At 44.1% G+C, this 24684-nt stretch overlaps 1 protein-coding gene across 4 annotated transcripts in view; it reads left to right on the top strand.

The window, feature by feature from the left end:
* LOC114503942 (scaffold attachment factor B1) overlaps positions 1 to 22115 on the top strand; it is a 28507-nt gene extending 6392 nt beyond the window's left edge. For 2 of the 4 annotated variants that reach the window (XM_028521534.2, XM_028521530.2), the window contains exons 3-21: positions 4590 to 4654; positions 4740 to 4943; positions 6172 to 6234; positions 9122 to 9149; positions 10089 to 10599; positions 11036 to 11085; positions 11851 to 11945; positions 13938 to 14087; positions 14168 to 14250; positions 14590 to 14729; positions 14914 to 15002; positions 15246 to 15352; positions 16140 to 16430; positions 17982 to 18119; positions 18381 to 18423; positions 20570 to 20688; positions 20997 to 21103; positions 21518 to 21584; positions 21815 to 22115. In XM_028521534.2, coding sequence (XP_028377335.1) covers positions 4590 to 4654; positions 4740 to 4943; positions 6172 to 6234; positions 9122 to 9149; positions 10089 to 10599; positions 11036 to 11085; positions 11851 to 11945; positions 13938 to 14087; positions 14168 to 14250; positions 14590 to 14729; positions 14914 to 15002; positions 15246 to 15352; positions 16140 to 16430; positions 17982 to 18119; positions 18381 to 18423; positions 20570 to 20688; positions 20997 to 21103; positions 21518 to 21584; positions 21815 to 21944 — 2480 coding nt within the window. In that variant the 3' untranslated portion in view covers positions 21945 to 22115. The remainder of the gene's footprint in view (positions 1 to 4589; positions 4655 to 4739; positions 4944 to 6171; positions 6235 to 9121; positions 9150 to 10088; positions 10600 to 11035; positions 11086 to 11850; positions 11946 to 13937; positions 14088 to 14167; positions 14251 to 14589; positions 14730 to 14913; positions 15003 to 15245; positions 15353 to 16139; positions 16431 to 17981; positions 18120 to 18380; positions 18424 to 20569; positions 20689 to 20996; positions 21104 to 21517; positions 21585 to 21814) is intronic. The other 2 variants (XM_028521531.2, XM_036032232.1) reach the window with 2 other exon arrangements.
* Positions 22116 to 24684: the final 2569 nt, after the last annotated feature.

Here is a 24684-nt window from a genome sequence, read left to right on the forward strand (position 1 = left end):
ATGTTTTCTAGATTTTATGTCATTTTAAAAGGTCCTCCATTGCTTTAAAGTATAGAAAGTATTCTACATTATAGAGTAATAGTCATGGTTTTATTTTTACATTTGGGTGTTTAATCCATTTGGGATTTACTTTCACATATGTTGTGAAGTAAGTAGGTAGGGATCAAAATGAGAATATTTTTATCACATTCCTCTTGACCTTTCCCAGTCACATTCTCTCCCCCCCACCCCAGATTTGTGATTACTGTCACCATAGATTCATTTTGCCTGTTCTGAAACTTCATGTAAAACAGTACAATCACTTTGTGTCTGGTTTCCTTGCTCAGCATAATTAATTCTAGCTGGAGCTTTATAGTATGTTTTGATATTAGATATGGAAAGTCTATAAGTTCTACTGAATTATTTTCCACTACCTTATTAGATTATATCAAAATTTTAACAGAAAATGGTGTTTTGACCATTTTGAGTTTGCACTTGCCTAGTTACAATTATTTATCACTTGATTCTCTTGCATTTTCGAGGTATCAATATCACCTGCAAGTCAAAGACTTATTAAGTAAGGTATTGCCAGATGGACATAAAACTAGAGTAATCTAAAATAGTTAAATGAAGCTAAAAGGAACTATTTAAGACCCCTGACATGATTAATTTTGAGGACATTTTCCTAGATGTGATGACTTCATATCAAAAAATTGTCAATTTCTCCCTAAAGTAACCTAAAAAGAAACTTTGGAGTTTATTCTAAAAATCTGAAAAGAAAATGCACAAGAATAACTAAAATATGAACAACCAGTGCTGTAGACTTGCTCTTATTTTAGCAGTAGGCTATAAGAAGCAGTGGAAAGTTGGAGAATTTGTTCACTTAAAGGTAACACTAAGAATTTTTCAATAAATGATGAAACAGTTGGCTGTCTGATGATGGGGAGAGCTCTATTTTTACCTCCTTCCATACTAAATAGAAATTCCAGCTAGGGTAGTGCTTTTATAATAATTGTAAGGAAGGCTTGAAATGAGACTAAAACTGAGAGACTATAAAGAAAACTAAATTTGACTACATAAAAGTTTCAAGCCTCCCAACAAGATACCATAAATAATTAAGACACGGCAGACTGGGAGAAAATATTGCAGCATATAAATATCCAGAAAGCATTAAATAGTCCTATAAATCAGTGAGGGAAATAGAGCAATCCAGTTGACAAAGAGCAGGGACTGTGAATGGGCAGTTCACAAATAAACCAGTATAACTTCTAAACTAAAAAGATTCCCTTGCTAGCAATTGAAGGAAAACATAAAAATAATGGCATATTTTTGTCTGTTACACTGTGGGACATCCCTAATGTGACGAAATGGGCAGTGGATGGAGATAGGAAACTAATAAATCCTCTTGGCAGGGTACATCTTCATTATGGAAAAGATAGCTGGCAGATCAATATATAGTGCAAGAAATATTCCAAGACCTGTTACTGGGTAACAAAAGCAAGTTACAGCAAACATATACAATATGATCCTATTACATAACAAGTTTTTGTTTATGTAATATATATATGTAAATGCTCAAGAAAATGTTTTGAAGGCCCACCAAGCTGATAACAGTGGTTACTGCTTAGAAATACAATGGGGAAAAGGGAGACTAGCCTTTTTCATATCTTGAGAAGGGTGAATCTTTTTTAGTGAAGTAAAATTTACAGTGTAATGAGTATGGATTTTTTAACAAATGTATTTTTATAGTTGTGTAACTGTCTGTGTAGTCAAATAAGAATAAGCTATGGGTAGGCCCATATAGGTGCTGTGGGGAAGTCCTAGCAGAAGTAGGAGAAGGTGGTCCACCAGATGACTGGACATAATCAGAAGTTGAACCAGAAGAGGTAGAATCCCAAACAAGTAGGGGCAGGAGTAGGTTACAAAGGCAAGAACAGTGGTGCCTGTAGTTGGATACTGCAATCAAGGGTGCTGTTTCCTTTATGGAGGAAGGATTTGAGGGGCACCTTTTCCTTTAGTTAAAGACAGGTGGTGCTGCTGCCCTGACTGGTATGGCTCAGTTCGTTGGGCTTCATTCCTCAAAGCAAAAGGTTGCTGGTTCAATTACCAGTCAGGGCACATGCCTGGGTTGTGAAGTTTGATCTGGACAGGTAGTTTTTGCCAGAGAGTGCTATTTTTCATTATATTAATCTGGGATTGATTTAAATACATTTGTTTTTCATCTTTGGAAAGTAAGGTGTCTTTTCCCAAATAGTGATTGTTGAGAAGCATTCTAGTGTAGGGGGGTATATTCTGTATTGAAGACTAAAATGTTCCCAAGACTGCATGTTCTCTTGACATTTCCAATAATGTCTTACCTTGAGAGTTCTCTCCTGGGAAAGACTTGGTCTACAGTGAGTCTGTGCTGCTGCTCAAGGGAAAAGTTGGTCATCAGGAGTGGAAACCCCCTCCTTTTGGGGTTTCTGCTTGAAAATCTGCTGCCTTCCTTGTGAAAGGGAGAAATATGGTATAAAGGATGGCAAGTTTGTGGTAACCTAGTTAGATTTTTACTAGTAACTAGAATAGAACTAGACAACAACTGGTGTGCATACTCTACAGCAATAGCAGCTTTATTAAATTAAGTAAAGCTGGGGAATGATCCATCTTCCCAGAGCATTTGCAAAGACAACTGGGTTGAGTTCCAAATGTCCTTTGAAGGCCAGAGCATGTTTTGCTATAAGAATATCTCAAAATGGAAGGGGACTTAATTTGGGGTGGTGAATACACAATACAATATAAAAATTATGTGTTGTAGAATAATACACTTGAGACTTACATACTTTCATTAACCAACGTTGCCCCAATACAGTTTTTTAAAAAGAATGTCATAAAATGGTAGCAGGTTCCGAGCCAGCCACCAAGGTTATTTGTACATAATGTCTTGAATTCTAGAATTAGTGTGATGGTCCCCATGTTCCTAAATACAAATCAGGCAACACACTACAAGAAATTTGTATCCTGAAGAGAAGGGTGTTTTTTAAAGCTTCCATTGTGGTATAAATGATTAGATTTGGGGTTTTTTTCTTTTGTGGGGTTTTTCTTGTTTTACTTTGAATGTTGCACATTTTTTACAACTTAAACTTTTTCTTTAAATATAGACAAATTAATATTTAGTTCCCTCAAATTACTTGAAACAGCATTTATTAGGCTCAAGAAATTAATCTGGAGAAAAATTAGTAAATAGTGTAGGAAAATCAGTTTCCAAATGGAACAGTCTTTTGGAAAGTAGTATTACTGCACAAAACTGAAAGAGTCAAATGTTAAATTGAAAACCACTAAAGAACTAACTACAGGTGAATATATAGTCTTAGTTTGGAGAAGAACTTTTAAACATGAAGGTTAAAAAAATTCATAAAAACTGTTTAATGGCTTTGCCTTGTAACATAACAGTGACATTAACCCACAACTTATACCTAAAATTTTAAAATTGCTTGAGAACTGGGAGAAAATGTGTGTGTGTGTGTGTGTGTGTGTGTGTGATGTGCAAATATAAAATGAGGAGAAATGGAACAGAAGTTTTTAAATGGAGAAAGGATATAATGAGTCTTACAAAACTACAAATGATCAACAACAAAATTTCAGCCCAAGCAGTAATCAGATAAATTCATGTTAAAGCGAGTATTCCTTTTTTGCCTAGCAAATTGGCATGGGTAAAGATAAAAAGCTGAATTTAACAAAGATTCAGAAATATTGGCACTTTTATTCACTGTTGATAGAACTGTTAGGAATTAAAATAACCTTGTTCTGAGATACTGTGATAATGTGTAAGGGTTTTGTTTTGTTTTGCTTTTTTCTTTTCAATAAAAGCTTTAAAAATATACCTATTCCATCTCCTGGAGATGCCATTTCTGGAACCGTGTTCTAAAAGGATAATTGCTTGTATGCAAAAAAAAAAAAGTATCAGAGTGTTCATCTTTAAGTGTTTTTCTTAAATTTCCAAATGCAGATATTTGTTAGACCAACAATGGTATCTCCGTGCAATGCTATTAAAGAATAAGGAAATATGTTCACAACACACTAAGTGAAAAGGTTATGGAAGGACAGTACAGTGCCATTTTTCTAAGCATGGTATGTGTATATACATAGAAAAATATGGAAGATACTATGTCAGTATGTGATAACATGAGGGCTAACTAGTAGTTAGGAATGGCTTTTTTTTCCTCTTTGCTTATGTTTTGCTTTATGTCATTGTCTCTTTGAGAAAACATGTTCCATGTTCCTTATGTATGTAAGAGTGAGATACTGTTCTCCCTACAAACAAAGCCACTTGATGAGAAGGCCAGGCCTGAGAAAGGTCTGGTCTATCTTCACCTTACTAAGTACCCATTTCCAGCTCTTCATAGTTCCACAGTCACTGATAAGAATAGAACCGCTTCTGCTTGGGTGGTCGGGGGCCTACCTTGTCCAGAATGGCCTTACCATTCCTGGATTCACAGTGTTCCTCAGTTGGGAAGTGCCGTGGGTGTTTTAGGTGGCCACTTCTGTAGACCTGAGGGGCCTACAAAAGTAAAATTACTGCTTCTGGAAAATGCATGTTATTGATCTCGAGCTGTTGACAATTATCCCTCCAGGACGTAAACCAGAGGAAGAAGGTGTAGAAGATAATGGACTGGAGGAAAATTCTGGGGATGGACAGGTACGTGCATCCTTGCCAGTAAATCTACTCAGTGATGGACCAGTGGCAGTTCATCCATTGATGGGTGTATTTTGTTATGTCACAGGAGGATGTTGAAACCAGTTTGGAGAACTTGCAGGATATTGACATGATGGATATCAGCGTGTTAGATGAAGCAGAAATCGATAATGGAAGCGTTGCGGATTGTGTGGAAGACGATGATGCTGATAATCTCCCAGAGTCCCTATCTGATAGTAGAGAGCTAGAGGGAGAAATGAAAGAGCTTCCTGAGCAGCTTCAAGAACATACTGTAGGTACTCGGCAGTCTTTAGAATGTACCCTGAATGCATCAGTTCCTCAAATATCATAATGGATGAGAAGTTTTATACTAGGAATAAGTTCTTTCAGTGCCAGTTCAGTAGGATAATGGCTTATCTGTTTGCATGTAAAGTTCAAATGATTCTGAAGACATGCTTTTGTTTCATGGAAGAGTGGTGTCATGAGGTAAAGGAATATATACTCTCCATTTATGTAATGCAGCATTGAATATTTTAGGGACACTATTCAAGACCTGTCTGCTAGGCATTAGGCATTATGTTCTTTAACCTGTTTAACAGTATGACATGTAGATGTTCTTATGCCCATTTTCCAGTTTAGGAAATTGGGGGGGTAAAGAGGTACAGAAATATTTTCAGGCTCACAAGAAAATAAGAATTAAGGCCAGACTAATCCCAGAATTCATGTGCTTAACTCACACACAAATTGTCTTGGTGCCATTAATTTATTAGATTATTTTACTTTTATGAGGATGAATTTACTGAGTATACAGAAATGGCAATGGATCACCTTGGCTTTACCAGTTCCTGAACTTCTGCCCCCATAGTCACCTTTGGAAGTTGATAGTGCTAGGAGGCAGGGTTCTCAGAGATGCCATTCCATTCAGAGCAGTAGCCACCTCTGGGGCAGTAGTCCCAGCATCATTGGTATCCAGGCTTGGGGAAGCGGTGATGGCAACCAAAGTGCAAGAGTCCACTCCAAAGTGTGAATTTGAACGTTGTTCCTAGAAGAGTAGCCCCCAAACTTTGTGTTTAGATCTACTTGGAGAGTCTTTTTACTACAATAGGCCCTTCTCCTTTATCCACGGGGATATTTTCCGACACCCCCCAGTGGAATCCTACTATTGCTGTTGTGATTCCTGCACTGTTTAGAATTTGGTCTTAAGTGCTTTTCATGGCTGTTACTTTTTTTTTTTTTTTTTAAAGATTTCATTTATTTATTTTTAGACAGAGGGGAAGGGAGGGAGAAAGAGAGGGAGAGAAATCAATCTGTGGTTGCCTCTCATGTGCCCCTGCACTGGGGACCTGGTCGGCAACCCAGGCATGTGCCCCAACTCGGAATCAAACCAGTGACCCCCTGGTTCCCTGGCTGGCGCTCAGTCCACTGACCCACACTAGCCAGAGCTGTTACTTTTCATTGTACAGATGTACCATTTTGTTACCTTATTGATGTAATAAGTTGTTTTCTGTTTTATTTTACAGTTAGAGGACAGAGAAACTATAAACAATTTAGATACTTCATCATCTGACTTCACTATATTACAGGTAAATTGTATGTCTTGATTTTAGTGTCGAAGGTTAGACCACAGTATTTTGGAAACCACTGCAGACATTGTGTAGCACTCCCAAGTAAAAATCATTGCAAGGTTTGTCAGCATTGCCTGCTTTCTCAGCATCTTTAAATATTTTATTTCTTTTTAGAGAGGGGGAAAGGAGGGAGAAAGAGAGGGAGAGAAACATCAATCAGTTGCTTCTCTCAGACTCCCAACTGGGGACCTTATGTACAACCCAGGCACGTGCCTTGACTGGGAATCAAACGAGCATCCTTTTGGTCTGTAGGCTACTGCTCAGTCCATTGAGCTGCTCCATCCAGGGCCATCAACATCTTTAGAAGGGGCTTGGCTTCACTTTCCCTAAATACAGTATACCTGTTGCCTAGGACTCATCATCTTGGCCCTTCATCTCCCCCTCTTAATTACTGTGGCTTTCCTACAACTGAGGGCATATTTGGGGAAGTTCTTGTTAATTTGATCATTGAGGGAAAGGCCCAGCCTGGGATTCGTTCTGGAAGGCATCCTCTGCAGAAAGAGTATCAGATGAGACAACAAGGTAGATGGCGTCCCTTTCCTAGGAAATCAGGCATGTTCCCTGACCCAGCATCAAACCGGAGCCCTTTCACATTGCAGGATGATGCCTAACCAACTGAGCCAAGCCATCCAGGGCATTGAGTTTCCTTTCAATTTTTCTGCCACACTACATAATGAAAACTGTTGGAATAAACTTACTTGGGTAGCTATCTAGTTTGTAATGGAAAGTTTTGTTAAGAAGTTAAAATACAGACAGCTTATGCCAGTCCTTATTTTGGTGGATTTTTTTTGGTGGGTTTATATGTATATTTATATCACGCTTCTAGACAAGATCTCCATTTGCTTCTGCTAGGCAGGGCAAGGATGGTTGTTATTGGCAAGCCAGAACTCCAGCCTCAAGAAGGGTGCAAACCTCAGACTTGGTGGAGCCCAGCTTCCTTTAGGCCTGACGTCTCACTCCAATTGTGAAGCAACAGTTCATTTCCCCTTCTGAAAAGAAACAGGGAGCCAGTTCTGGTCATGTGACTGAGTTCTAGGTCAAAGACTCCCAAGTTAAATGGAAAGCATATAACCTGTACCAGAGACAAGTAAAAATATATTCGTTTTTCTCTGGAAAAACTTAAGGACAGAATTGTTCTTCCCGGAGTGATCCTTTGTTTCAGTCATAGAGTTTAACTTTCCAGAGTGGGATTCATTCTAATAAAATAATTTGATTACAATTAAATGATACTGTGGGGAAAGGGAACGATTTCCTAGTGTTTCCTAGAATGGCAGGTCAATTCCCAGAGGAAAGTATAGACCGCCATATCCATTTAAGGTGTGTATATCAGTACCTGAGACATGTTGGTGTGATACAGATGTGAAAAGACAGGATGGTCTCCATCCTCACAGGGTCTCTCCTCCATACGTGAAATACACGCATAAACAGAGCATTGGGAGGAGCCCCTGACTGATAGGCAGAGACTCCCTGTCGTGCAGCCTTTGCTCAGATCTTGGTTCTGCTTAGTGTCCTTGAGCAAGTTTGTAAACAACTCTGTGCCTGACTTGTATGTAGATGATAATAGCTCTAATCTGCTAGGACTGTCTGATGATTAATATATGTGTATATAAGGGGTTTAAATTTGCACCTGAAACTTAGTCAGTGTTCATCAGTATTGGCTGGAATTCCAGAATGATGTACATTGTACAGAGGTAGGTGCTGGGGACTACATAGTGAGAAAAAGGCCCTTCGTTAGTGGGGCAGCTTCTAGAGCCATTCAGAGAAGCCTTTCTACGAGCAGATGGCCCCTGACCTAAAGGTGTGGGACATGGCTAGGTACAGGTCGTCCTATTGGGGAGGGAGGTAGAGTAAGGATTTATTGCTAAAGCCTTTAGGACACAGAGGGACATGTGCTCACCAGGATGGCAAAGTACAAACAGGTGGAGATGGAATTAGTAAACCAGAGGCTACTCCACATGAAGGATAGCAATGGTGTGAATTGACAGGGCTTTTTGGGAAGTGTTGGAGGGATAGGGGTGACCTTGATTGTAGGACGAGTGTGTAATCCTGGAGAGCTCTCAGATGACCAGGGGGTGGGGGGGTGGGCAGGGGTGGTACAACCATGAAAAATAAGAGCAGGTTCATCCATTTGTGCCTGTAGTATGTCAGTCTTATAAATGTTTGAAACTAATGCTACTCTAATCAAGTGAAAATCTCATTGTTTGGTATGTGTCAGGCATTCTGTTAGACACTCAAAGTAGAAAAATGTAACCACTAGTCTCCTTGCATTGTAAGAGTTCAGTTCACATGGACAGACAAGCAGGTTACCAGTTCATCACCATGAAAAGTGAAATATAGCCAGGCACTGGGAAAATGCAGCAAAAAAAAAAAAAAAAAAAGGAAACGAGGTACCAGGCCCCTTGACAGTAGCCTGAAATGTGGGCTTAGGGCCAAAGGAAGGAGCTTCAATGCCAGCTTTGTGGGCTCTCTTCCTTCATGAGCAAGTTCTCCACCTGTTAACATTTGTCTGTTTTTGTTTTTGTTGTTGTTTGTTAAGATTTTACTTATTTAGTTTTAGACAGAGGGAGAGAAACATCAGTGTGTGGTTGCTCTCATGTGTCCCCCACTGGGGACCTGGTCTGCAACCCAGGTATGTGCCCCTACTGGGAATCCAACTGGCCCTTTGCTTCACAAGTCTGCACTCAATCCACTGAGCTACACCAGCCAGGACACATCTGTGTGTTTTTAAATCTGTGTTTTCAGAATTTCCCATTTACTTAACTATAGTTTTTGGTATAAATAGACTATTGATTTTTTCATTGGGCATAAACTTATATTGTTTCTTTTTCCTTTTTCTTTTTTTCAGGAAATTGAAGAGCCATCCTTGGAGCCAGGTACTGTTCAGTGAAAAATTTACCAGTGGGGGTTTGGTACCATTCTAGTTTTCCACCTTCTCTAATTTGAATTCTTAAATTTTAAAAAGTTGCCTTACTCTAGTATACATTGTTCTAAAGGTTTACGATCCAGAACATACAAGGATCATAGAGATTGGAAACCCAGCCATATCACCAGATCTGTGAAAGTGGCTAATTTCTCATTTTGCAAAATATATCAGTGAGATGAACCAATCTCATGCCTTGTTAAATATAAATGGCACTGAAAAGTATATAGAAAGAGTTCTCATGCCTCTCGAGCTAATACTGCTGCACCCCACAAAACAGATCTTGTGATATTGGGCAGTACCTTAACTTTGTGGTTTTTAATTCAGGCAGTGCAGGTAGAGGTAGGGAGATAAATTTTAAAACATTGAGACATTACTGGATTCCAGAAGAGGAAAGAGTTTCTTCATGAGAATTCCAAACAAATACTATTCACTTTCTGGACTTCAAATATCTCAGAGCACCGATGGAAGAGATTCTGGTTTTCATGTTGGACTGTTCTGTTAAAAGAAATTCAAAGAAATTTGGAAATTGAGCTGTTCAGTGAATGGTGATACATTCAGTTAAGCAACTTGGACTTTGGAAGCTAAATTTGGAAGAGTCATATATAAACGACGACAGAATGAAGACTGTCAAGAATCAGCCAGAAGGTTTTGGGGGTTAAATCTCTGGGATGCTTTTCTCTTACATGTAGCATAGTGGCTTACTCTAGCAGTCGGTTGGAGTGCAGGTAGTGTAACCAGTGTAACATGTGTACCCGCGGGTTTTCCAATCTCTGTGTAGCTAGCAGTTCTCTTCGTGTTAGTGTGGCAGCCGTGCCAGTTCCGCATTTGTGATTGCTTTATTTCCCTGGTAATTAAACCTTGTGCCATTCTATTCCTGTTAAATCCGTAGAAAATGAGAAAATACTCGACATTTTGGGGGAAACTTGTAAATCTGAGCCAGTAAAAGAAGAAGGTTCCGAGCTGGAGCAGCCATTTGCACAGGATACAAGTAGCGTGGGGCCAGACAGAAAGCTTGCGGAGGAAGAAGACCTTTTTGGCAGCGGCCATCCGGAGGAGGGTGATTTAGATTTGGCCAGCGAGTCAACAGCACAAGCTCAGTGGAGCAAGGCAGACACCCTGTTAGCGGTAGTGAAAAGGGAGCCCGTGGAGCAGACAGGCGGTGACGAGAGGACGGACTGTGAGCCTGTAGGGCTAGAGGAGCCAGTTGAGCAGAGTAGTAAAGCCTCAGAGCGCGCGGAAGCCTCTAGCGAGGAGGTCGCGGAAGCGCCCCCGGAAGCCTCAAGCCCAGACCTCAGAGATAGCAAAGAAGACGTGAAGAAGTTTGCTTTTGAAGCTTGTAATGAAGTCCCTCCGGCTCCTAAAGAGTCCTCAGCCAGTGAGGGCGCTGATCAGAAAATGAGGTTTGTTTTTTCTCAGTTTTAGACCAGATGCTATCTCCTTTTCATTGGTCGTTTAATGACACACATAAGCTGTTTTTTTTTTTTTTCTGCAATTGGCCAGCCAGACTGACGAAATTGTAGATTACCTCTAAATAATGTTTTATTTCTCTTTGTTTATTTTAAACTGATTACACAATCTTTTTTTTTTTCTTTTCTCAACCTGTCGTGGTTGTTTTCTTTAATTCTTCCTAATTATCTTTAGCCCAGCAGAATTAATTAACTCCTGTGGGTCTGAAATCTTATGGTTAGGTCAGATTTCCAATACAAGTTTGTCGGGGTATCATTTTTTCAGAACTAAATTTCGGGTAGGTATGCAACCTCAGCACATATTTTATAATTTTGAGTTTGTCTCCTCTCTGCTTCTTCCTCCTGGAGTGACATTATTTTTTCTCTCTAGTTCTGTCGAAGATGACTCGGATACAAAACGACTCTCCAAGGAAGACAAGGGTAGGTTCCCATAGCAGTCCCTCTCAGTTTGTGTGGCCTCGGCAGTGGTGAGGTATTCGATCCTCATTTATCGTGTAGTGCATTTCTTACCCAGATGTGATTATGACTCTTCCATGGGGCTTTCTCCACTCCTGCTCTTCACTCTGCAGGTTTTGGGTTTGGGGAACGAGCCAGTTCCTCAGGGTTGATGTATCATGTGGTGCAGACACTTTTGCTACATTTAAGAGGCAACCAATGAATACATTGGTGGGTGGAACAACAAATGAATATTTCTCTCTGTCTCTGTGTATGTCCTTCTTCCCTCTCCAGAAGTACATAAAATTTAAAAATGAATCAGCCAATGAATGCATAAATAAGTGGAACAACAAATTGATGTTTCTCTCTTTCTCTCCCCCTTTCTCTCTTTAAAATCAATTTTTTTTTAAAAAAAGACTCGAAGTGGTTTGACATGGATATCAGCATTTTGTGTTCAAAAGCTACCTCACTGGGTTGCGTGGTATTGTTTGGTAACTTCTGAGGGAACTTCCTGTGGTCCCAAAACAGCCCCTGACTCACCGTTGTAAGTGGCATTACTGCTAGTCCTGTAGGCCCTTCCTAGCGGGCCACTCTGGCAGTTATGTGAGGACAGTGGACTTTAGGACAGCGGGCTTTGGGGGCTGCTGGCATTTGGGACAAGTAGGGGACATATGTGGTGGAAAGACTTTAATCTTTAAAATCAGGATATTGTATGAATTATATTTTTGACCACTATTTTTTTTTAAATAGGTCGTAGCAGTTGTGGTAGAAATTTCTGGGTTAGTGGACTTTCTTCTACTACCAGAGCTACAGATTTGAAGAATCTTTTCAGCAAATACGGAAAGGTAAGTCCAAGGGTTTTCTGGAGAAGGTGTCTTTGGGCCCATGCGCTGTGGTCTTTATGTTCAGATTACTGTCTCCTCCAGTGACTACTTCAATACCTCACTCTGTTCTTTGAGCTCACAGCTCATGACCCTGTGCAGGACCGTCTACTCTCCTGCAGGTAGAGGTGACCGATCTGTGTCAGCTCCCAGAGCCTAGTCTACTTTATTTTCTTCCCCCGTTTCCTTTGCCCCCCAGGCCACTACTGAGACTCCACAGGATTTCTGGAATCCATTTTTAAGCCAGGAAGGGCTGCAGGGCTTGTAGCAAAGGGTGAGCAGGGAGGTGATGTCAGCACTTCTGTGACACAGTGGTAACTACAGGAGAACACAAGTGGGGCTGAACACATACAGTGCCTTTGCATTTTGACCAGCAGTAGGTTCCACATCTGCCACCTATAGTCGTGTGGCTGGGGACGTGTTGTTTCCCGTATGGGAACATCATCTCTAGACTTGGGGACCCTCACTTGCTGTCTCCTGAAGATGGTGTGTGCAGCTATAGCAGAGATACACATGCCCTGTCCTCAGCCCTCACCCATAGCTTGCTTTTACTTACAGCCAGGGCAGTTCTGGCCGCCTGCACTCTGCAGCACCTGTCCCTCTGCTCCCACCTTCCTCCTCGGACTCATAGGTAGCAGTCATGGATAGATGCACATGTGCCATGCTCTCGCTACAGTTGCTTGTTTGTTAGGGCACATGTGTTGGCTTTCTGCCCTTCTCTGTCTCATTCTCTCCCCTTTTACCCTATGCCTCCTGGACTCACCTCCTAAATAAACTGCATTCAGGGCTGCATGTCTGTCTCAGCATCGGCCTGTGGGGCAAGCCAAAGTGAGACTTGACATAGGCCCTTGTTCATATTAAGGCCTCAACAAATTATGAGAGAGAAAACTAACAGTATTTACCTTGTTATTAATATCTAAGAGCTAACAATGGGAAAACTAAACATGCCATGGTGATAGAAATAACTAATAACTCCCCAGGCCCATACAAGGTTGGCTATTTCCTGATACCCCTGTGGGCCCTCAAGAGTGGTTGTATGCTGTCAGCAGGGACATGTCACCCTGAAGCCTATGGAGTCTTGAGTGCATTGTGTGTTTCATGTGACTTAAGCAGTGGACCAGACCACTTTGAAACCTTCGTTTTGGGCTAAGGCTCCATGTGGCACAATAAGGATGAATACTGGCTCCTCTGGGGCTTCTGAGCCTGGTGCCTGACATCAGCTTGCTTGAGTCATTGAGGGAACATCTTAGTGAATTTGTTATTATCCCTAGTAAGATTGATTCTGCCTTTTTTGAAAAGATTTTATTTATTTTTTTTAGAGAGAGGGGAAGGAAAGGAGAAAGAGAGGGAGAGAAACATCACTATGTGGTTGTTGTCTCTCACATGCCCCCAATTAGGGACCTGACCTGCAACCTAGGAATTTGCCCTGACTGGGAATCAAACCAGTGACCGTTTGGTTCACAGGCCCATGCTCAATCCACTGAGCTACACCAGCCAGAGCTGATTCTGCCTTTCAGAGTGCTGTTTACAAGTTTGTTCTTATGTCGATAGCCATCTCTAGAAATATCTTAAGTCTACTTATTGCTCACAGCCATGACTATATTTAGAGTAATTTCTTTACAAGTTTGAGATAATATGAAAGGAATGCTGCCAGAACTCTGCCTTCGTTTCACTTTTCTCTCTTCTCCATGCTGCCATCCTGGTTCCCTGGAGGAATTAGCCAGAAGAGGAGGTGACCCTTGGAGTAGTAGCTTCAGGACAATAGCATTATCCTTCCCTGGTCATCTTCCTCTTTTCAGGCACCTTGTGACAGGGTTTCCCCAAGGGCCCTCATTCTAGGGAGGGAGCCAGGACTTGGGGTGGATCAGAGAATAGCAGCATGAACTTTAATAACCCGTTTTGAATGGTGGTTATTGGGGGTTTCATGTCTGAGACATTTCTCTGCTTTTCTTTGAGGTGGTGGGGGCTAAGGTTGTGACAAATGCTCGGAGTCCTGGAGCCCGTTGCTATGGCTTTGTGACAATGTCCACAGCAGAGGAGGCCACAAAATGCATTAACCACCTGCACAAGACAGAGCTCCATGGGAAGATGATCTCAGTGGAAAAGGTAAGGGGCCATTTTCTTCCAGGGCTGTGACCATGTGAGGAAACAATAAGGTAATACTTCCCCTTGGCTCTGTTTTTCAGGCGAAAAATGAACCTGCTGGGAAGAAAACCTCTGACAAAAGAGAGGGGGAAGGGAAAAAAGAGAAGTCCAGCACCAGTGACAGGTATTCCTCTTCCCTGAGGGAATCGTGGCCAAGACCATCCTTTTCTTTATTTCACATCCTTCAGGTTCTTTGCAGATAGGGAAGAGCACAAGGCCTTGGCCTTATTTATTTTTCCCATTTGTTGGAAGGAAGTTCCAACACCAGTCATTGGAAAGGATTTCCTTAATCGAGGGGCACTTGGAGAAAACAGGATGGGCTCCTTATTCTTTCTTGTCCTGTCAATGCCAACCGAGGCATCCTTCTCATTGGCACTTGGTGCTCATTGCAAGAATCCGGCAACTGGTTTGTTTATCTAAGTATTTGAACTAACATACTTCTGTGTTCTGGGGTCTTACTTAGATCCGCAAACCTTAAAAGGGAAGATAAAGCTGACAGAAAAGATGATGCTAAAAAGGGTGAAGATGGAAGTGGAGAAAAGAGTAAAGATCAAGATGATCAGAAACCAGGCCCCTCAGAGAGATCTCGAACCACAAAATCAGGTACCCTGCTGACTGATGTACAAGAGCTGCCCTTGTGCCATCTCCTGATGGGTGTGGTTTGTTGGTCTGCTGTGATCAGTTGGCAACACAAACTACATTTATTTTTCATCGAGTCGAGTATTTTTTCCTTATTTGAATGTTTTCTTGGTTCTTAACATTACACTGACTCCTTTTTTTCTTGTAGGAAGTCGAGGAACCGAGCGGACTGTAGTAATGGATAAATCTAAAGGTGTGCCTGTTATTAGTGTCAAAACATCAGGATCCAAAGAGAGAGTGAGTATTTTTACTCTTAACTACAGGGTATTTAGCAGTTTTATCATTTGAAATTTCTTCCATTTATATTTCTCAGTATGTTTTAGGGAATTCTTATTTAAGCTTAATTTGCAAAAGGTTATCTACCTTTCAAAATGTAGGTATATTGAACTTAAAAAAAACTGAGAAAGCTTAAAAGTTTTCCTTTAGGAACATTTGAGGTCTTGCTCCATGGCATTAATAAATGAGTGCTTTTTGAACTAGGTTTCTAAGAGCCAGGATCGCAAATCAGCCAGCAGAGAGAAGAGGTCTGTTGTATCCTTTGATAAAGTCAGAGAGCCTCGGAAGTCGAGAGACTCAGAGTCCCGCAGGTAAGTCAGGGTTTAGGAACTGGTTTATAGCTGTGTACGAGGAGGCCGGGCAGAGCTGTATTTCAAAGCCCCTAATGGGCGGAGAACTGCTTTAAGCCTGTTTGCCCCTTTGGCTTTCATTTCATAGACTTGCTGTGCTGTGACTTCAACCTAAGGCTTTTACAAATGATTCTCTCATTCAAATAGGCTTATCTCTTCCTGAAGATGATGGAAAGGAATGGTGGCAGTAGATGGGATGCTTCCTGGTGCAGTAGAGCTAGTTAACAAAACACACCAGCTTGCTCCAGAAGCCATGGGGGGAAAAGAAAAGATTTTGATTCTAGTGCACTACCTCAGTTTCACTGTGACTAACTGAAGTTCATGATTTAGAGAGCAGTGGTTCTAATTCAGACTTACTATGAAATGTGTTCTGTTTCTTATTTTTAATGGGTATTTTACAGAATCAGATGTTGAACGCCAGAAAGGTCTCAGTTCATATAGCTCACCATATGCACACCACTTTGCTGTTAGCTAGCTGGTCTCAGACTCAGCTGGAAGCAGAACCTGTGCTGGATTTCTGTGCTCTTGCTGCTGTTTCAGAGGCACTGGGCCCGCCTCCATTCTCCCCACTAGAAAAGCAGTCCTGCAGGTTGAGGTCCAGCACTGCAAGCTGCATTTCTGCAGTGCCCCATGCTTGGTTCGCACTTCCTGTGGGAGCTACTGCTCTGCATTTGTAAAGCTTTCCTTACTGGTGATGCTGCCAGCACTGTGGCCCGTGGGCCCTGCAGCTGCTGCTTTCCACCCACAGGTTGCGTGAGCGCAGTGAGCGGGAACAGCGCATGCAGGCACTGTGGGAGCAGGAGGAGTGGGAGCAACTGGAATTTGCTCGTAAGAGGTTGGCCTTCCATCGGCACCGCCTGGAGCGGGAGCGCATGGAGAGGGAGAGGCTGGAGCGCGAGCGCATGCATGTGGAACATGAGCGCAGGAAGGAGCAAGAGCGCATCCACCGTGAGCGCGAGGAGCTGCGGCGCCAGCAGGAGTTGCGCTATGAGCAAGAGAGGCGACCTGCTGTGCGGAGGCCCTATGACGTGGATGGCCGGTAAGCCCAGCTACTCCCACTGACCACCCTTAAGTAGCCCACGGCATTTAGAATTTTATTATGGTTCCCAAAATTATGTCAGCTTGAGATTATTTAAAAGGAAGCACAAGCCCTGGCTGGTGTGGCTCAGTGGTTTGAGCACTGGTCTGCAAACCAAAGGGTCACTGTTCCCAGTAGGGGGCGCATGCAAGGCAACCACACATTGGTATTTCCTCTCCCTCTCTTCCTCCCTTTTCCTCTAAAATAAATAAAATCTTTAAAAAATAAAATAAAAGCAAGCACAAGTACTTGCTATAGCCCAGTTCCATGTCCTGAGTTTCCATGTCCTTGGCTGGGGAATCTGCAGTGCTTTAAGGTCAGTGGGGAAATGTGGGTAAAGTGCTACTGAAGTCACTATGTTCCAGTTCCAGAATAGATTCTCGGAGGTGGCAGTTTGGGCAGCCAGACCAAAGAGCTCCTCCTCTGGGCCTTTTCAAGGTTTTGTAACACTGTAGTAATTTGTTTTTGTTTATTCCAATAATAAAATTTAACTTTGATACTGCAAATATATTTTTTTAAAGATTTTATTTATTTTCTTAGAAGGGAAGAGAGGGAGAAAGAGAGGGGAAACATCAGTGTTCGATGGAAACATCACTTGGTTGCCTCTTACACGCCACCAACCAGGGACCTGGCCCATAACCCAGGCGTGTGTCCTGACCACCCTGACCACGAATTGAACTGGTGACCTTTTGCTTTGTGGGATGATGCCCAACCCACTGAGCCACAACTGATCAGGGTTCCCCAGACATAGTGATGTGATATGTGAACACTAATTGCAAACCACTAAGTCAAAAGAGGTCTAAATTTGATCCCTGCTATTAGGAGTCTGAATACTAATCCCAGCAGTGATCCTATCCAGGTGTTTCCAAGTACATTGCAATTTGGGAAAACTGTTTTGTTTTTATCTTTCTACAGCATGGGCTAAAAGAGGTCTCTGTATGACATAAAACGTGAATTCTGTAAGAGGAGTTTAGGCTGTCTCAGGACTTTTTGTACTTTTGTGCTAAATGCTGATGCTGGGAGTCTGTTCTGCTCATAAATGTTTTAAAACAGTACGTTTCAAGTGTTTCTAAAAGTTCTCCCCACTGGATGTCTTTGCTGGGTCAAGTCATTGTCGGGGTGGAAGAGACAGAAGGGCACTACAGAGCTGTGATAACACCTCTTGCTGTCTTGATAGATTGAGGCCAACCCTCGTTGTGGCCGCTCGGCAGACACGTATGTGCGCCCACCTGCCTACCTCACTAATCACCTCTTACTAAGCGAACCAAAGCACCTATGTGTGGGGGCAAGTGGGTGTATTGGGCAGAGTAGAATGGAGTCATTCAGTAAGATCTTGTCACCCATCCAGCCTCTCTGAGCTTGTGCAGAAAAGAGTATTCTGTTGATAAAGTTAACTCTCATTCGCTGAAGTGGATGTGCCAGGGACAGTCTCATTGTGCAGTTCCTCAGCACCCACAAGGTGATCTATTCGGAGGGAGAGAATGCACTCAGCTCTTGCTTGTTCCCATCCAGACGAGATGATGCCTATTGGCCAGAGGCCAAGCGAGCCGCCCTGGATGAGCGCTACCATTCTGACTTCAGTCGCCAGGACCGCTTCCATGACTTTGACCACAGGGACCGGGGCCGCTACCCCGACCACTCAGTAGACAGGTCAGCTGACTGTCCCCCATGACCCTGCCCATGTAATACAAATGGTACTTGTCCTGGGTCATTGTCAGTAACAAGGATATGAGATTGGCTATTTTAGGTTCTGTGAATCCACTTGAATTGTGTGTGTGTGTGTGTGTGTGTATGGATGGGTGGGTGGTGGTGGTGGTGTACTGGCTTCAATTTGGGGGGTGTTTTCCATTTGTGGGTTTAACCACTCTCTCCTTTCTCTCCTCATGGTTTCTTTCCAATGATCTCTTTCAGGAGAGAAGGGTCAAGGTCAATGATGGGAGAAAGAGAAGGACAGGTAAATCAGAAGCTAGGATTGTACGCAGTTTTCCCATCGAGTTGATTGCTCTTCCCTTCTACCCATTGCCTTTTTCCTTCCATTTGCATTAGTGGGAGAATAATTAAAGGAGAAGGGCAGCCCTTCAGTGCTTGTGGAATGACAATTTGAATGATTTGTGTTTGGTCTTGGCCAGAAATCTAGACAGGTTTTCTGAAACCCTTTTTGGCCTTGACCCGATTGATGTTCTATTTACCTTAATAACTAAATGCACTGATAGTAAAGTGCTAGAGAGCCTTGGGTGAATCTTATGGGCCCTGTTGGAATGTATGTTATGGTGGCCACACAGCTGACAGATGCCACACTTGCATGTTGTGGAGTCTGAGTGCACCTGTGGTCAATGGTCAGCCCACCCAGCTGCCTCAGATAGCAGCAGCTGGTTCTTTGCAGAATTAACACATAGAAAATAAGCTCATGTTCTCCTTTTACCTGTCTTACATATGGATTGAGAACTTCCCCAAGGAGTCTCTACTCGAGTGGGTTTACATGGAAAATTGAGGGGATTGCGGGAAGGTTGTGGTCAAGGTATTGTTTGTCAGAATTAGTGCCCTGTGAGTTTGTCTTTTCCCTGACTACAGAGATTGTTTGGTCCCGACCTCCTCACTCAGTTCCTAAGAATGCCCTATATTGAGGAGTGTCCTCTGCCACCTCAGGAGTAATTCTGTAATCCTCACAAGTCCTTTATCTCCACTTTTGGAGATAAATCTCACATGCAGCTAAATCTAGACCCAGTCTTCTGGTTTTTCTTTTGTGGGGAAGTTGGACACAAGATTAAACTGTCCAGGCTCCAGAATCAGAACCAAGGTCCATTCTGGTGCCACTGCTTCGGCTGAACCTGTTTCTCCAGCCATGAAATGAGGGTAATTATCTTAAGACATAGGTGTTTAGTAAATGAGACAACATACATATCCACAGTTCTTCACATGTAGCTCTTATCATTGCTAGTTGTTTTTCATTTGATGATCAGACAGTACAAAATGACAAAGGTTCACTGTTGGTGTTTTCTTAAATACAATCATATAAAAAGACCCTGTTGCTGCCCCAGACATCTGACAAAAAGGAAAAATAGCACAGACCTTCAGGGTCTCGTCACATGGGCTGGTTGGTTCAATGGAAGAATGTGTTGGCTACACTTTAAAGTACCAGGAAGAGGTGGAAATGGGCTCTAGTTAAAGAACCAGGTCTCACTAAGTTGAACTTCCATGCTTCCCTGTATTAAATGCTAGAGTTTCATGTAAGGGCATAACCACCTGGCCTTGGGGGGCTCCCAGCTTAAGGGGTAGATGAACATGGCTGCAGACACTGACTGGGCTGCTGGAACAGGCATTCAAGGAGCTTCATGACTAGGGATCCCGTCTAGATCCTTCTTCAAATACGGTCCCAGGGCAAAAGCTCCCAAGGTCACAGGTCGGGTTTGTAGAATAGTGAACCATAGGATGAAAGCCACTTACCCCAGGTCCCTAAAAGTCAGCCTTGGACATTTTTTTTTAGCAGACAGGGGCCTCTTCTGTCATCTCTCCCTCACAGAGCATGTAGAACAGGGCCAAGCACTTTGGGGGCTATGCCAGCCCAGTATTTGACACAGTGATGGTGCATGGTTAGTGGCACGGTGTCATCAGCCAAGGGGTGGCAGCTCCTAGCTCTGTCAGACAGGTGTCCTGCATCCCCAGCAAAGTGGAGGCATGATGCCAAGCCCAGTAATGAGTTATGTTAAATGATCCTACATGGTCCTTCTCTGGTGGCTCTGTGGGGGTGTTCATTATATTGAGAACAGAGACCTATTGATGTGGAGCATTTGTTAGGTTTCCAGCAGACTTCAGTCCCTCAATTTCCTGCCTTCTGATTTGGGTGAATCTCAGTCCTAAATTTCCTTCTCCTTTTCTTGCCTTTTGAGCACCTTTTCCTCACCAAGCAGACTTTAGGGATGCAGCTGTGTCATGGGAGCTGAAATGGTGTGTGTGGCATAAGACAGCAAACAGAGTGCCTTGGCAGCACTGTCTTAGGACTGCAAGTGCTTCTGAGTTGTCTTGATTACCTTGTTACTCCAAAGACATGGGGCTGGAGGGTTAATTCTAAGGCCATCTTATTTTGGCTCTTTAATACCCAGCATTACCCTGAACGCCATGGAGGACCAGAGCGCCATGGGCGGGACTCCCGTGACGGCTGGGGTGGATACGGCTCTGACAAGAGGATGAGCGAGGGCCGGGGGCTGCCGCCTCCACCCAGGTTTGTGTCTTACATTCCATAGTGCCTTTGTGGGCCTCATACATAGTTTACAAATTAAAGACCCACAGCCTCAGGGAAACAGTGAGCATTGGCCCTGTGACTCAGTGCACTGACCATGGCTCTGGCTACGTTGGAGCTTTTGAGTACCATGGGGCCAGAGTCAGTCCTGTTTCATGAAATCCCCACTGCCTGAACTGAATGGGGACTGGGAACACAGAATGCTAAACCCACCCTCCAGAACCCGCTCCTGTCACAATTCTGAGTGGCAGAGATGGGGGCAATCCAAATCAGAGATATCTTTTTCCAAGGGGCAGACGTGACTGGGGGGACCATGGCCGAAGAATAGAGGATGATCGTGCATGGCAGGGCGCTGCTGATGGAGGCATGATGGACAGGGACCACAAGAGGTGGCAAGGTAAGGACTGGCTCTCGGGGACACATCTATGTGGAGAAGCATCTGGAAAGCTCAGACTGCACATGCTCTTTGTTAGTTAGTTGCTTGTTTCCTACTCCGAAGGCAGGAGCAGCTTTCTCTGCTCTCCCTCCCCAGGGCCAGGCAGAGGAGATGCCCCTTAATGACTGGATTGGGGGGTAGTCTAAGGGTTAGCACAGAAGAGTACTGTGGCTGTTGGTAACTCCTCCCCGCTGTGAATTAGGACAGCCCTGTGTGGTTCTTGTGCTTATATATTCACTGGGGACCTGCAAGTTCTGGGTTGACTGGATGGCGTGAGAAAGGGACTGGGCTTGCCTGAACCCTGTGTCATTCATTGTCCTCTAAACTACATCCTGTGCTTGGAGGCACCATGTGAAAAGTCTCTCTGTTTTCTAGGTGGTGAGAGAAGCATGTCTGGTCACTCTGGGCCAGGTCACATGATGAACCGGGGAGGGATGTCAGGGTAAGGCGTTCTCTCTCCTTACCAGTCCCTTCTTTGCACATTGGCTTGCTTTGGGGAAGGTTTAGAAACAACTAAGTCTCCCAACTTATACTGCTCCTACAATGGTGTGGGTCTTTGCCCTAGTGCTGCTACTCAAGAGGAAAGAGTCCCAAAGAACTTGTGTTTCAGTGGCACCCAACAGATCCCACTGAATAGGATTAACGAACATGAGCCATCTGCATTTGTTCCAGGCGCGGCAGCTTTACCCCAGGGGGTGCCTCACGGGGCCATGTGATCCCACGTGGTGGAATGCAAGGCGGATTTGGCGGCCAGAACCGGGGAAGCCGACCCAACGATGCCCGCTTTACTCGCCGCTACTAAGTGCTTGGAATCCTGTGTTCCATCACATGGCAACCAGAGTATGTTCTGTTAGCAAGTTATCTTAAACCGTGTACAATAAATTTTTTTTTATCTGCTGCCATATTGTAGCTCGATACAATGTGAATGTTTTTTTTTTTTTGTAATAAATGTGTTTCTGTTCACATACCCTTTCTTTATTTAAAGCATCTCTTTATTTCCATCTCTTTTAAGTAGAATGAAATTATACTCAGCATTGCTGAACCACAGCTTTTCCTTCAGGGAAGGAAAGCTGAATGGGGCAGCTTCAAGGGACTATTGGGGCTTCCAGCAATCTTACAGCCCTTACTGAACAAGCTACTATTTTGTGCATGGTAAAACATACATACATGAAGCTTACTATGTTAACCATCATGTTTACATGCACAGTTCAGTGGCATTTCATTTATATTGCCATACAACCATCAATATCCAGAATTTATTTTCCCAAACAAGATCATTAATTACTAACACCTCATACCCCTCTCCCAGTTCCTGAAACCCACTGTTTACTTTTTTTTTTTTTTAAGATTTTATTTTTAGAGAGGGAGAGAGACTGTGCTTGCCTCTCATGCACCCTATACTAGGGACCTGGCCCACAACCCAGGCATGTGCCCTGACTGGGAATCAAACTGGTGACCCTGAGCTACACCAGCTAGGGCCCACCATCTAGTTTTGTCCCTATGGATCTACCTCCTCAAGGGACCTCACGTGAGTGGGGTGAGGACAAGTTAACAGCAAAGTGGGCAGTTGAGGGAAACCAAGCTGTTGAACAACAGGAAGTGATGAACTGCTGGCAGGCAGGGTCCCGAGTGTGAAAGCAGTCTCCACGACAGTGTATGACAGGTGTGTTCAGTGACCAAGTGCCTGGGATCCAGGGGTTTGTGTCTTGGAGGTTCTCTCCCAGCCTCAGTCTCACAGGGACATGTCCCATCCCCTCAACCAACTGGGACCAGCTGTGTTCCTTCTACCAGAGACCAACCCCCTGATCTGTGAAAGTGGATCAAGAGTCTGGGGGGCAAGGCCCTGCAGTTCTACCAGCCTCTATTTGCTCACCTGTAAAATGGGGCTACTGGGTTGCTTCAAGAGGTGCCACTGTAGGCTGTGTACCCCCCACCCCTGTCTCCTTCCTGCCCCACACTGCCTCAGCTATACAAATATCCTAATTCTCTGAAAGCTGCTCCCAAGTTCTAGTCCACCAGGATCCCTGCTGACCATAGTTGTTAACAGGACCACAAAGGAGAAACAGTTTGTCTGTTCAGAAGTATCACCTTGTACTCTTAAATGAAAGCTGGCTTGGCCCTGAGCCACCTATGGAAAGAGCCCAGGCAGCTGCAGCCCATGTAACCATGAGGTGGACAACACAAATGACCAGTGTCGGGCAATCCTTGGGGCTCTCTTGGTCAACTCTGGTTCAGCAGCGCTCCCCATCCCTGCTTGTCAATCTAGCTCAGTCCCACCAGGGCAGGGGCAAGCAACATGAACTCTAGTGGCAGATGGGACTGGCTGTGATGATGGAGGAAGGGCCCATGGGCCAAGGAATGCAGCAGCCTCTAGAAGCTGGAAAAGTCCAGGTAACATTCTCCCCTGGAGCCTCTGGCAGGAGCCAGGCCTGCTACCACCTGAACTTCAGCCCAGTGAGACCTGTGTTGGGCTCCTGACCTCCAGAACTGTGAGAAGCAATATGTTTAAAGAGGACACTAAACCTGTAGTCATCTGTGCCACAGCCACAGGGTATTCCTACCGACACCCAAGGCAGTTCTCAACTAGGGCGATTCTGTCCCCAGAAGACATCTGGCAGCACTTTGGGAGACATGGGGTTGTCATGTCTAGGGAATTAGGGGGTACTACTGGCCTTTGGGATGGAGGCAGGGATGCTGTTCAATGTCTACAGGGGCCAGGGTGCCCCCCCCAACCCAAAGATGTGCATGGTCTCGAATGCCAGCAATGCTGAGAAAGCCCTGCCCTGAGGCGGTGGGTGCCAAGGAGGCCCAGAGTGGACATGTAACTGCTCCCAGGGGTAGTAGGAAAGGGTCAGGGAAAGCAGCATCTATGCTGTAAGCAGAAGTCTGCCAGGAGGAAGAGTAGGGGTCTATGAGTTGTAAGCAAAGGCTGGTGGTCAAAACAAGCTGTTTCGGGAACAGAGGGCCCAGAACGTCTCTGAGGGACTGAGGGGAATAAGAGGAGGGCCCCTCTGAGAAATCTGGGCTCAGAGGGAAAGCAGTGGGGAGCCACAGGTTTCTGAGCAGGGTAGTAACATGATCAGGCTTGGAATTTGGAAAACAGATTGGTGGGAGCCAGCCCGGAGGTGGGGAGACCAGGGAGGTACTCTTGGCACTGGCGATGATACCAGTGGGGGCCTGACCAGGTGAGGCAATGGAGGGGTCAAGAGTGGCATTCTGATTTCCAGGCTGGTGGCTGGGTCCATACAGACGGTTTGGAGAACAGTCATGGGGAGTCAGGAATAGAGGCTGACACTGGGCCCAGCCTGTGGGCACTGACTCAATCCCAGGGACCAGAGACCAGGGTTTGGGTTCAGTTTTAGGGGATCTCCCCACACCCACCCCACCCCCACACACAGGAGGCCAAGTTCAGGGGGCTGCAGGACGCAGCCTCCTGGAAGTGAGGGGGTCAAAGGGCTGAAAATGTCCCTGGACAGCCAGCCCCTCGCAGACCTACAAAGGCTGGTTTCCTTTCCTGCAGGTCTGCGAGACTGACAATGGGC

Source organism: Phyllostomus discolor, chromosome 8 (genome assembly GCF_004126475.2).
Source record: "Phyllostomus discolor isolate MPI-MPIP mPhyDis1 chromosome 8, mPhyDis1.pri.v3, whole genome shotgun sequence".
NCBI lineage: Eukaryota > Metazoa > Chordata > Mammalia > Chiroptera > Phyllostomidae > Phyllostomus > Phyllostomus discolor.